Source organism: Centrocercus urophasianus, unplaced genomic scaffold (genome assembly GCF_019232065.1).
Source record: "Centrocercus urophasianus isolate 14NV4802_14NV808 unplaced genomic scaffold, USGS_Curo_1.0 seq_12, whole genome shotgun sequence".
Taxonomy (NCBI): domain Eukaryota; kingdom Metazoa; phylum Chordata; class Aves; order Galliformes; family Phasianidae; genus Centrocercus; species Centrocercus urophasianus.
This window is the reverse complement of record NW_024884364.1, coordinates 59,832,230-59,846,283: the sequence shown is the minus strand read 5'-3', so window position 1 is coordinate 59,846,283 and position 14,054 is coordinate 59,832,230. Positions and strand designations below refer to the sequence as shown.

Below are 14,054 nucleotides of genomic sequence, written 5' to 3'. Positions count from 1 at the left end.
TTAAAAATTATCTAATCACTGTGTCTTCTTCACCATCTTCACAGGCTCCCCAGGGCAGGGGGCATTGCCCCCAGCTTCCAGAGTTCAAGGAGCATTTGGACAGTGCTATCAGACATACAGTTTGACTTTCGTGTGGCGCTGTGTGGGGCCAGGAGTTGGACTCTGTGATTCCTGTATTCCTTTCCAACTCATTCCATGGTTCTGTGATCTTCATAGCTTCAGCTATAAGGCTTTTTTTGTAGATATTCCTCATGAGTGCATCTGCCTAGAGAGACAGAAGATGATAAAAAGGTTCTATTTGAGGGCTGCCCAGAGTTCTTTCCAGGCTTACATTGGAGTGTTCCTACTTCAGACAGTGAATATTTGTCCGAACTTTTGCTTTCTCTCAGAACTTTGTGAAACTGCAGGTGCTCTATCCTTCCTCACATTGTTATGGACCCTGAGGGCCAGAGCAGACCCACGTTCGCTTATACCGATCAATGGATTTCAGCCATCAACAGTGTCAACAGTCTTTATATCACACTTTCAAAGCTTTGAGGTATTCAGAGTAGGGGCATCCTTAAGTGTCTTTTGAATAATTTTTCAACACACAGTTTCCAAGGAAATGTTCATAGCAAAACTTTTAATGAATTCACAAGTTACAAACTATTTAGGTTTCAAACTCTAGCTCAGCATTAATTACAGAAAGAAAGAAAATTTGGCCACTCTTTGAGCTCCATAACAATCTTTGCTACCTTTGTACTTAGTATATAATTTGCTCAGAATACTGACAGCTTTTAGTGATCACCCTGACCTCCTTGTGAAAGCAAAGGCAAATTACTGCTACTTGCATTTTAGCTGTGCCTGGCATAATTGGCTTCATCTTTCAAATATGGAGCCAAATATGGAAGATGGAAAGAGGTTGTGCAGGAACAAGGACTGATAACATCTGATAACTGCTGATAACATCTATTTGATGCTACCAGTTAGAAATACAGACACCTATCAACAGTCCAACATCTGCTCCATGGTAAAAGTCCTGCAGTGGGAGTCACGAGTCACACATCTTTCGATTGGTGCATTTAGAACATCTGTTGCTTTGTATGGTGGCATGAATGTTTTTGCTAATGGCATTATTCGGAGGTGCTTTAAAGAAGGGATGAAGCTCAAGAGTCAAGAAGGACTGAAGTCAGCCAAATAGCTCAGAATAACTAGAGAGGAAACAAGTTACAACCCAATCTAATTGAAGAATGTCATTGTTCGTTTTTTAAACTTTTTGTCCGTGCAGTTTCTGTTCTCCACAGAATCTCTCAATATCTCTCAGTAGGTTTCCTATTTTTCTCAAAATTCTCCTGTAAGAAAATTTTGATATATACACTGTTCCCCAGCTGTCTGCAAATGATTGGTTTGAGCAGTTTCCAAGAGCAAGGCTGGTGGAGAAGGTTGATGTGGACCCAACAACAGGGGCTGCTGAAGTCTCATTTGCTTCCACTTGCTTTCATCCCGTTTGCAGGAGTCCACAGGCCTCTGCCTGAGGTGCTGCATGATCACCCCTTTGTGCCCCTGCAGGAGTGCAGTGGCTTTGGCCACAGGTTTAAGTAATTCATGTGGATCTCTTAAACATTAACTAGTCTATATAAATATTTAGCTACTAAAAGTCAGAATGATATGACAGGCCTTCTCCTTTGCCAGAAGTAATGCTGAGTGTCAGCAGCTTGATTCCACAAGAGGGAATAAGGAGAGTAAAGCAGCACTTAAGGTAAAAGCCTTTTCCTGGAGTTGTGTAACATTTTCCATGGATTTTATTTTTGAGATGTTTTGCAAGCTACGAATTGCAGGAGATCCAAGAACTAATATGTGCATCCACTTACAAAAAGGTCTGAGTGTTCTCAGAACAATCTTCGATTTTCAAGCAATTAAGCTTTCAGATGAGACAGTAAAAAAAAAAACAACACCTTAAATCCTAAACTCAGCTGCAGCTGCTATCCAATAACTATCAATTTATAACACTTTCAGATGCCTTTACAGGAGGACTGGGGCTGTACCCAAAATAGCACGCTGCTTTGTACACTGATTACCTTAGATTCTTAAGAAGCCTACAGGCATTCAACTGACAGCAGAAAGAATAAATGATTTGCAGAGATACCAAAGAGGATTTGATTACTGAAGCAGTAACTAACTGATGTCTGTTTTTCCATTTTGCTTTATGCTATCTTCATTGTACAATCCAGCCCATGTCATTTCACATTTTGATCATTTTCACTCATAGGAAGGATGGATTTTGTTTGGCATCAAGGGACCTAATTTTTGAACTATGGGGACATGTAGCTTTGGCCTATACTAAACCAAATCTGTTGAAAAGAGGTACTATGTACTGTGGCCATTCTTCCATGAAGAAGCTTAGGAACACTGTTATCATACCAAGAAAGTTAGAAGAACCTTTGAGTGCATTTGGTATACAGACATCAAGACTGAGCTGTGTTTAACAACTGAGTTTGCTTTTGCTGTTGTGAGACAGTTTCATTTCCATGGCTTTGTTAACAAATCTAAAACAGAAAATGAAGTTGAGCAATTCAAAACCAACAGTAGAATGGAGACTATTTACACTGCAGCAAAGAGAACATGAGATTAGAAATAGTCCAACTGAGACATCCATTCCTTTGCTATCTGGTAGACTTTGGCCCCCAGAAGTCTCACCTTCTGAAATGAAAGGTTTGTGGAACAGCAGTAAGGCTCCTACAGCATAGGTCAACTCAATCTAAACTGCAGTGAGGACTCAGAAATGAAAGGCAGAAATTGAAAACAAAAACATTCTTTTGATTCTGTAACATGCAGAGGAAAGACTTTTAGGCATCACAGCGTAGCCTGCTTTCAACAAAACAGTTTTCAGAGAAGTATTCTCTGGATTTGTAAAAAAGAGGGAGAAGAGCATAGTTTATGCCTGCAGCTGGGACATTGCCTCTAGTTTTACATCTGTCATGTCCTAAGATGAAAGAGGTACGCAGGCAGCATCTTCACAGATGGAGATGAAGTGTGACTCAACACAGCCAGAGCATGCCCCAGCACCAGAGCAAAGATATGATTATCTTTCTCTTTGGTAGCAGTTATTGGGCTATAAAGCTAAATAAATCTTCAAAAGCAGTGGGCACGAGAAAGCCAAGTGCATTATTACTCCTATTTCCCAAACAAAAAAGGCCAGTACAGTGCATGAGGTAGGCATCAGGTAAGCTAGTTTCAGTCCAGCACAATTGGTGGTTTCCCATTTTCCTTCATAAGAGAAAGAAAGCCCATGACCACAAGGTGTGGGGAACTTCGTCTTCTTCACATAGCAGAGAACCGTGAGCCTCACTGCTGGAAAAAGCTTTGAGTTGCTCCACAGACACCAGCCACTGCACGGCTCATCTCCTTTACTTTGGCATCAGCAAGGCACCATTACCAATTTGGTAGTGCCTCTGTGCAAACCCATAGCCACTCGTGATCTCAGAGCTGCATAACACTGATCTCTACCTTACTTGGTGCTGCCTGGCCCTCCGTCCCTTCTTCCGTCCCCCCTGCCCAGTATTTCAGCCAGTATTGCTTCCAGCTTTTAAAATATGGAATATGGAACACTTCTCATGAAATGGTGGATGTGTTATTTATTCTTGTGGTTTCTCAGCCTTTGGTTTGTGCTGATGCAAGACTGAAGGCATTTACTGAATGGTGCTTCAAGCTGTCCTCATTTTCCACTTAGCAGTTCTGCCCAGGACTTCAGTAATCGTCCTATCTTCGGAAAATTACTGCATCCTACATTTTGTTCCATTTAACAATATCTTTCCATCTTCCAGAGAAGGAACTTGAACAAAACCAATGGAAGAGGTGTCCTTTGACTTCACTGGCAGCAACAGGGCAAATGCAGTAAGAAAGCTGGATGCATATCTCAGTTAGAGGAGAAGCACATTGAAACAGCAGGGATATTGTGAAGGCCAAGGTACCAGCAGCTTCAGTATCCTGCATAGAAAGGGTACACCTTGTGTGTTTTGGCCCTGAAAGAAATAAAAAGGGTTCTTTTCATGACTAAAGTAAATCTTAAATAGAGATGCATTTGATACATGAAAGAGCCATCATGGGGTGACTCAATGGGGCAACCTGATCCACAAACAGGAACGTTGGAACTAGATGATCATAAAGGGCCCTTCCAACCCAAGCCTTCAGTGACTCTATGAATCTCTTGATCCTAAGATGTGCCTTCTCGTCTATGCAAGACAGTATTCTATTCAGTTCTGCTTGAAAAGTAGCCACATTATTTTTTCTCTTCCCTTAAGCACATATGCAGCATCTGAAAATTGTTTGGCTTACAAATTGATCTCAAATTTCAGGCTTCCTTTTTCTGACTCTTATATCCATTTGTTCTTAGGTTAACTTCTTTTCACACCTTGATTTTTATTTATTTTTTTACAAAAGAATAAAAATTACCTTTTCCATTTTCCCCTTTTGTTGATCCAGAAATACCCATCACTATTACTGTGTTACAAAGTAGAGACCACACAGCTACTGTACCAGACCTTCTCTTGAATACTACAGTAAGCATCCCCGTGTTTTTTCTACCTTGCACCCAAGTAGTATTTTCTCAGCTAAGAACAGGCATTCAGAGAAAAAGAAAGGCACGCTGTTGCATAAGGATGAAATTTATTGAAGCAGTGGCCACATGAAAAAGGCAGCACAGTCATGTTTCCAACCAAAACACTTACCTATTCAAACTAGTGATTCTGAAATTACTACAACAAACATTTTTACCTCTTCATGCATTTGGTTTTTCAGCTTATGGGTGTTAACTGCTATTTGCAAGGCTCTGTTGGGAGATATTTTCACAGAACTAGTAATAGTGGAGCTATCACATAGTTAAGGAATTATGGTGCTCTAGGTGAAGCCAAGGCAAAAGCTGGAGGAGAGGTGGTTAAGCTGCCTTCCAAGGCAGTTATTAGAAACTAATAAGGTCTGTTAGGTATCTTCCCCAACTACTTCAGGATTTCTATTATCAAAGCACAACGACGGAGGGAAACAGAGAAAGGAAGATCTAACTTCAGAAAAATAATCTAACCATATATTCTTCTGTTATACTTTGGGAAAGGGGTCAGGTCAGGAAAGAAAACCAATTCAGTTCTCCCATGTACCACTCTAACACTGGCTCCCCCTGGCCATTCCTGAGCCCTTAATCCAACTGGGCACACCTACACCTCAGCCTTACAGATTCTGGTCTTCTGTGTTCCAGACAGAGCACATTTGGCTTGCACAGACAGGGCTCTGTTCTGTCAAAAAAAGAATGCAGAAGGCACATCCATAACCCGTTTTTAAGCCCATGTAGGTAGTTAAAAATGCAGCTACAGTGCACAGAAAGTCCTAGAAACTCAGAATTATTCTTTTTTTGTTGTTATTAAGTCCCTATATATACTCTGCGTAGTGACAATATAGTCTCATGTTTATATTATTCCTTTCCATCCTGAAGGTAGGGCTGAAGGCAGGCAGATAGAAGAATAAAATTTGGTCCTAAGCTCATGAAATCTTTGGGCAGGGGCTGCAATTTCTGGGAAATATTCCAACAAATACAGCAGAAGGGGGAAACAAGGGGGAGACAAGGGGGAAACAAGGAAAGAAATAGAACCAGAAAGCAAAGTCAGCACAGTGCTCCTCCAAAAAAAGAGCACTAGTATGTCAAGAAGCAGCAGTACTAGTTACCATTTTAAACTGCTTTCTGAAAGCAAATCACAGCCACAATGCTGTAATGTTACAAATGCAAATTCATGACATATAAAAACTTTACTATGTAAAATAATCCTGTGCCCAGTCCATACTCTTCTAATGCCATTTACTGCAAGTGCACATTAAACCTTGATATATCTACTTACATCAGTTTTTTGCCACCGAGGTTAAGTTCTGGCAATCTTTGCATCATAACACAACTTAGTAGCAGTTATTAAAATATTTTTAACATTAAGACCTTAATCTTCCATTAATAAAATATATATATATAGTGATGCAGGAGGTGTCCACTACATTCATAAAGACAATGCTTGAGTTTTACTAAGATCAGTAAGTGTGCAACTCGGACCTGGAAAAAGAAGTCACTAAGCAAATGGTACTTAGTACAGCCAAAGATAGGTTGTTTGCATGCATTTATTCACAGTTCACAATGTTAAATCTACAGTTCTGAAATATGTGCATTTAAAAAAGGAACTTGTCACAGATCTCTGGAGGCAGTTGAGCAGACATTGTGCAGAAGGGACTAATTCAGGTCAGCTGCAAACTAAGTTTGAACTAAGCTTAAAAAAAAAAAGAAGTCACTCGTGCTTCTATCGTTAAAATCACAGCAGGAGAATGACTTACACACATTTTTATGTGTATCTGAGCTCTCTCCCCTAGCTCTGCTCTAGCATTCTTTAGAGTGACATTAACAAAATCCAGCTGCAAACAAGAGTTAGTATTAAGCAGACATCTGGAGCAAATCACATATGTTGAAGGTATCATTTCAGTAACACATGTAGCCTCATGCTTGCTTTCTGCATCTCCAAACTACAGATGCCCTATGCTATTGGTTACCAGTTCTGTGATCTGAAAGTCCACACAGGGCGTTTTCACTGGTAGCACAAACCATGAAGATTCCAGTTAGAACATATAATGGAAGAAAAATAAATTGTGCTCAAGACTGCGGAATTAAAATAGCTGAAGTCTGTTGAATGTCAGTTGTTTGTCAGTTGGAAATACATACCAACAGCAAAAAACAATGATAATAAACTGTTCAGTAACTGCTTTTACTAACAGTGCATGCTGACTTTCTGTTCTTGAATCCAGATAAATTTCAGCCCCAAGCGAGGTAATATTAAAGGAATGAGCATCAATCTGCAGGGCCTCAACTAAGATGGGCAGGAAAGAAAGAATACTATCTAGAATTGATATGTACACCAGGAAAGGATTCAATGTAAAACTGTGGGAGAGGGCATACTGGGGAAAAAAAACAAACTCCAAAACATCTGTAGTTGAAAGGTAAGCAGGGTAAAGAAATGACATGTAAGCACTTCAGCAATTTACAAATAAATTAAAATAGTGAAAGGCAGCATGGCCTAGAAGGGGGAAAAAAACAAAAAGGTGTTGGGTTGATAACAGGAGAAATAGCTCAGAGATTTATTTTCTGGAAAACAACAACAAAGGAAAAAAAACCAACAAAACCCAAAGAGACTGGAACAGAGATTAAATCATCTGTACAAAAGATTTGTGCAAATGTAGTGTGCAAACACAAGTGACAGAAGAATGTAACGTCTTCAATCTTCAGGACATTTAAAATGTACACCTACTGGAGGAAGCTCTGTCCTTTTCTTTCAAATGTTACCACAAGGGCTCTGATGTACAAACTCATGATTCCTCCTTTAGTATCTTCTAGATGACTAAGTACAGGTAGAGCCTTTTCATTTAAGAACAGGCATCACTACAGTAGTGTAACATTGCTTCCTGGTCTTGAAAACACACATCCAACCTCAGGTTTAAAAGCCGTATCTTAAGTTCTTTCTCCTAAAACTTCAGCTCATTTATGACCACTGGTTCTTGGGGTGCTATCCCAAGACTTCCAAAAATGCCATTAATCACCTCTACAGTACCATGCCATAGATGTGCCAAACGTTGTATTTTATATAATTTTAGGCCCTTTTAAGTTTTGTGGGCCGCTGCCTTCGTATTTTCTGTCAAGCAATTCTGAAAAACATAACTAAGACTAAAAATTTAGTCAAAACAGAAAATCCCTCTTCTGCTCACAACTGAGCTCACATTTTGTAAGCATCACCAGAGAGGAAATAACTCGTAATTCCTTCAACATGCACGAACCATACAGGCTAGCGAGCTGACAAATATTTGTGAGGAACTGTAAACACTTCAAAATGCTTTATGTCTAGGTATTCCAGTAGCTATATTAAATCAACTTTTTCTTCAAATCAGCATTAAAAGCCCTGTCACAAGTGTGTCAGATTCTGTTTTAAGCAATTTGCAATTAGCTTGTTGCTTCTCATTATATGTCTGCTCATCAGCTTTGACAAGAAGTTCTCTGCTGCCAGAATGCGATACAGAATAGTCTTTCAGAGCTGACGAGGTGTTCTTCCTTCAGAAGAAACTAAAAAGCTGAAAATGATACACAGAAACAAAACCCCAGAGTTCAACATTGAAATACCAGTGGATTGTTCTTCTACTTCAGGATTTCTCTTTTTGTAATGGTGGAATGCATTTAAAGATGCAGCGCTTCCACTGTCTCATCGAAGTCCGGACCAGCTGTGAAGGTACGAAGCCCACCCAGAGGGCCGTGAGGAACTCTCTTCCTCACCTGGAGGAGGAGAAATACATTCTGTAAGTTTATGAGGCTACACGTTACACAATTTGGAAACCTGATCTTCATTTTTCCTTCCTCTGTCAAGTCTTCAAACACTGTTCTTGTCAATTTGATGAAGAGGTAACATTCAGTACTTACACTTTGCAAAAGATGTGGACTTTAGTCACCCAGTACACTTTAAAGAAACCATTTCATTATCTTCCTTAAGAAAAATCCAGCCAGTGTTGATTAGAATGCCAAAAAGCATTGAGATGCTATAGGCTTAGTTTACATATAATTTTTCCAAACACAACGCTTATCATGGGATGGATTATGTTGTCACTTACTCATGTGCTTTTCTTCACTAGTTTAAAATGCTTATATACACACACACTGTACTTCTTTATTCTTTAAGTAATTTTTAAATCAAGTATGCTAATGAAGTACTAGAAACTAGCTCGTTATTTACATAACTTAAAAAGATCGTATCTTTAAAAGGAATAGTAAAGGGACAAACAAGGCATCAGAGTATTTAAAGAGTAGCCAGAACATTATTACACATTATTACAGCTCTTGGGTTTATTTCTTTCAAAGGCTCAACTATTCCTCCTTCCTCCCCTCGTTCCAAAGGTTCTTAATCAGAAAGCATATTTTGCTGAAAAGGTTTTTTTAAAGCTAATTTATTGAAACTAATATTAGGTCTGCAGTAATGCCTTGAGAGGACCATTTTAATTAACTTTTTAAAACATCTGCCAAGAAAATCATTCATTTTTTATGGGAACCTCTATTTTAAGACCACTTTGACAGAAATCTTTACTAAAACATATGAACACATTACATTACAACTTACTGTCATTTTCTAAAATGTGCCAGAACCCCACCTACCTTGGGCAATTGCAACCAGCTTCCCTTTCTCTTCAGGGCTAAGTTGCAACATGGTGTCTATTACTGGCAGCAGCCTTTCTCTTTCACTTCCAGATTTTAGGAATATGAACTGCAACAGAACATTCTTTAAATATTCTAGATTAGCCACAGACTTTTCTCTCTCCTGGTTTCGTTCCAGTCTTCTTATTTCACTTTTAAGAAGCTGCAGATGACAAGGAAAAAATAAATTAATAAAAGACCATGCAATGTTTTTTTGCATCATGAGATGAACACTTGAAGAAAGGTATTTTGAAGAACTAAAAGTAAAATTATGCAGCTTGCTTGAAAAAGTATAGCATATGTGTAATGAAGTATTCAAAGCTAGGCTGGATGGGCCTTTGAGCAACCTGGTCTAGTGGTAGGTGACCATGCCTACAGCAGGGAGGTTGGAAGAAGGTGATCTTAAAGGTCCCTTCTATGATTCTGGGCAAAAACCCAATGAAACCTGAACAGCTGATAATATCCAGAAAAATATATATAGAGAGAGAGATTAAAAATAATTTATTCAGATAAAATCTGTCCAGTAATTAATAGTGAGATACAGTGCTAAAATTCACTTTCAATGATAAAGAGTTCAGAAGCTAAAAAAGCAACTTGGATCAGAGGTTTAACAACATTATCATGCATTAAGAAATCATAAAAGAAATGTTAGCCTGTTCTGAGAATACGTTACCTTTAAAAATGTTTCAAGAGAAACCCTGGAGATGTGATCAAATATAACCAAATTTTGTTAGTACGTGTACCTCTAAACACGCATCTTCCTTTATATTAAGACAGGTAAAAGGGATTATAGGGAGAGAGACCAATGTTTCCCTTGGAATTTACTGTTTTTAGCCAAATGCAAACAGTAAAGGCTCTTTAGCAGATATTAAACTTCCAAACTCTGCCTTTTTAGTAGAACTAGTAGTAGCTTTTATTTCCCTTCTTCCCCTAGATATGAAAAACTGGGGAAAAAAAATCCTCAAGTAAGCTTTAGAAGTAATAACTACTCTTGTGAAATTAAAAAACCCCTCAAATTAAAGTTTTGTGTTCCCAAATTTCTATAGACTGCCATTTTCTGAAACATATTCAGTGTTAAACATTTCATTTAGGAAATACACCATACAAATTACAGCTGTCCCCACATTTACTGCATGCCTGCTGACCTTTATTTGCTCCATCAGAATTGCATTGGTCGCTTCTGATTCACGAAGTAATTCGTTCAGGTGATCAGCACTCTTTGTTGTTGTGCTTAGTTTCTCAATCAGTTCATCCTTGGTGAGCTCTGTTTGCCACTGGGATGTTTCTGCAGTGAATTGAGAAAGAAAAGTGAAGGAGGAGGAAAAAGGACTTACATCTACTTCATGCTAAGTTAACATTATGACTTGATTAATGTAGTTTCTAAGATGTACACAGGAAATGAAATCCATGCATACTCAGACTGCCAACTAACATCATCATTTCTGCTGCTGCATGCTTGTTTTGTGATTTGTTTTTGTACATCCACATTTTTTTGAACTGATTTGCCAGTCTCCTCGTAAGTACATCAAGATACATGGATTTAATTTACCCCCTGCTTTCCACTCATAGATGAAGATTTTTCAACATTTCTCCACACGGTATTCAGCAGACTTTTAAAAATATGGTTAGATGCTACCACTTATTTGTCTACTTTTTGGGACGCTGTTCTTCATGCTACCTTTCATTTTCCTGAAAAAAATATGAATAAGTTCCTGTTCTAATAAACCACATTAAGTTGAACAATTTATCCTTTCATTAACAAGTCTCAAGTAGAGACTAGTCATTCTGCACCAGAAGTTCAGTAACCATTCACTGACATACTCATCCATCCTCTTCCCTTCAGAAAGTTAAAAATATGAGATCTCGTTAATCTGTATTCAAGGAGAAGACCCATACAGAAATTCCAGACAGTGTATACTCAGGGCACTAATTAAATGTCTGTGCTGCAACTAAAAGCATGAAGAACACAACATTCTCATATATTTTGAGGGCACAACCTCCAATGCTTACAAAAGCCACATGTTCTACCTACCAGGTTTTGTTTCTGGAGAGTTTAGAAGCTGCTCCAAGGATGGTATGTAGGTGCTGGCTGAAGAGACAGACTCGGTGTCTGTTGTTTCCATACCTTCTCCTTCCTCCCTTGCTACAGCATGCACATCTAGAACAGGAAGGTCCGTGTTTCGCCGTTCTCTTAAGTTCTTTGGTACAGGATTTGAAACAGCTGGACCTGCAAGATACTGATGTTTGTCACTGAAATAAAATACATGTACACCTATGAAATAACTCAAGCTATCTCAAATTGGAAAGCAATATGTAATCTACGGACTTGAAAGCTAGACACAAGCAAGTAATAGAGCCTTTTACCTCCAGCTCACCATTTCAGTCAAAGCCAGTTTCCAAATCTGATCTTAATTAGCAATCTTCATTCAGGGACTGTGAAAGCTTAGTGCATCATACCTTGCAGATGCTGAAGCTTTGGTAAGAGTGCCAAGTGTTTCTGATGCAAAACAGAATTAGCTTTTCTTTCAAACAGTCCTGTGAGCGGTGCAAGTTAGTCTGTTGTAATGCTTTGTGTGCTATCCTGCTGCTTCAGTACACTACCAGTTACTGCAATACAGCTAAGTAACATATGGAAAGAGCAACTTAAACTGTTACTGTTTCTTGGAAATTATCTGACTGCATCCTGATGAGTAACTACACAGATTTTAAAAAGTAGCACTTAAGTCAAGCAGAACAGAATTTCATATTAGACATGGGAGCAAATAGCAAGTATACCAATAATAAATATTGTTAAAAATCTTTCAGTATACTCTTGTGTAGCTTTACTCATCATACTGGAGGGCAGAGACCTGTTGAGCTTTCCAAAATCTGCGACAAACTGATGGGAAGAGCACCAACTATTTACAAAGTGATTTCTCTCTATCTGTCTTCCAATGCAGACACTGCAGAAAACTTAACTGTGATATTGATTCTGGAGGTATGGTAATAATAAGACCTCATTCTTTACCTGAAACCAGAGGACTGATATGACTTACTACCAATTTGCCACAGTAACTTTCTGTTGTATTACAGAACCACAAACTGTAACTGTGTTTCCACTACAGTCTCAAGTACAGTGTCAAGTACACATATTAATAATCTCCAAGAATATATGACCCAAGAAACCTGGTTTCATGACCAAAAGTTACCTCTAGTGCTTGGTTCACTCTTGAGTTGGAAAAGCTGAGCTTCTACCCTGGACAGTTGCTGCTGAAGTGTCTCTACTGTCTTCCTGTGTTCTTCTTGCAGGTTCCTGACTTGATCTCTGAAATTGTTCCGGAGAGCTTCATTCTGGGCTGTCAGCTGACTCAAAGCCTGAGCATGCTCTGTTTTCATGACCATATTCTCAGACTGTATTGTGCAGAACCTGAAAACAGCATAAACACAAAATATAAGAAACATACAACAGAACTTGTTCTCAACGCAAATTTGCCTACAGTTTAAATTAATTTTCAGTCTTTGTATCTTAGAATGTCTGTTTCACTTTTTTCCCCTACTTTATCTTTCCCCAGGGCAAATCTAAGAGTAAAACAATGCTGTTTATCACCAATCCTAGGAATGTACTGTGTGATATAAGCTTTTGACTTCTATGTCAGAAGATAAAATTCAGACTTTGGGGAGTAGAGACAGGCTGTGGTCTGAGTATTTTGCCATGATCTGAACATTCTTTAACTGAAAAACTGCAACATAACCGTTTGTCCTCATAACACACACGTATTTCTTTTCCTTTACCATTTATTTACCAAAGATCCATGCAGGACTTCTGAAAATATTGATTTCTAAGAAAAGAGGTTTAATTACTTGATTAACTTTAAACTTCAGAACTCGGCGCGAAAGAGGGTAGGATATCATTCATCTTTCTTGGCAAGCAAAATATCAGTATACCACATCAATTGTAGTGAATTTGGAGGCACTCCAGAAACAAGACAAAATTGTCAGAAGCAATTAAACAAGTGCATGTATGGAAACACTAAGCATAGAACTTGCCCTTATAAGTGTATAAATTTAAATTTGGCCAGTGCAGTAAAGAGCTAGCATTTCTGGCTATGAAAGGAACCTACTGTGGTATAGGTGGTTTCCAGAGGAATGCAAAAGGACATGATTTAGGTGATTCCAATGAATCATCATGTGGATATCAGGAAACAGCACAACAGATTGAGACAAAGAAATCAACAGTTTCTAAGACTAAACTGTAATTTCTAATGAACTTCTCATGAATTTTTGTACCCTAAAAGAAGGCATGGAAAAGCTTTTCTAAGAGCTCAAGTAAATACCTATTCATGTCATTTGTCAGGAAATTACACAGATTAAATAGATTCCTTTTGTTTTGAAAGAAGTTGGAAATTATGATTGTGGCAAACATACACTTGAAAAAAATATCTTCTGTAAAGAAGGTACTTAGTGGATATTTTGATGTTAAAATAGCTTATCTTTAACTACAGTATTGTACTAAAAGGAAACACGTGCATAAAATATTGTTGAGCAGTCCAACACAAACGTAGTGCTGAGTTTAAGACATAAAAATAGTCAGTAAATTCAGCATGCTTAAAAAAAATTAGCTTTAAAAACTTGATATTTAACAAGTAAAAAGCTATCAGAAATCTCATATTTCCTCATCAGCTACTACTTCGTTTTCACTGCTGGAACCTCTGAAGGCTGATAAAAAGTAGCAAATAATACTTCTCAAAGTTCCTTTAACTTTCTCTAAAATTACACCCTCCCTTTGGAAAGCACTATTTGAAGCCAGCTGCACAACCAGCACTTAAGATTCAAACAAAATAAACCATCT

The 14,054-nt window shown here is 38.3% G+C and overlaps 1 protein-coding gene across 1 annotated transcript in view; it reads right to left on the bottom strand.

Annotated features, from left to right (window-relative positions):
* Positions 1-4,627: 4,627 nt before the first annotated feature.
* Positions 4,628-14,054, bottom strand: part of GCC2 (GRIP and coiled-coil domain containing 2) — a 30,668-nt gene continuing 21,241 nt past the window's right edge. The window contains exons 19-23 of the mRNA XM_042809538.1: positions 12,415-12,632; positions 11,259-11,453; positions 10,372-10,511; positions 9,188-9,389; positions 4,628-8,317 (exon numbers count right to left, since the gene is read on the bottom strand). Coding sequence (XP_042665472.1) covers positions 8,247-8,317; positions 9,188-9,389; positions 10,372-10,511; positions 11,259-11,453; positions 12,415-12,632 — 826 coding nt within the window. The 3' untranslated portion in view covers positions 4,628-8,246. The remainder of the gene's footprint in view (positions 8,318-9,187; positions 9,390-10,371; positions 10,512-11,258; positions 11,454-12,414; positions 12,633-14,054) is intronic.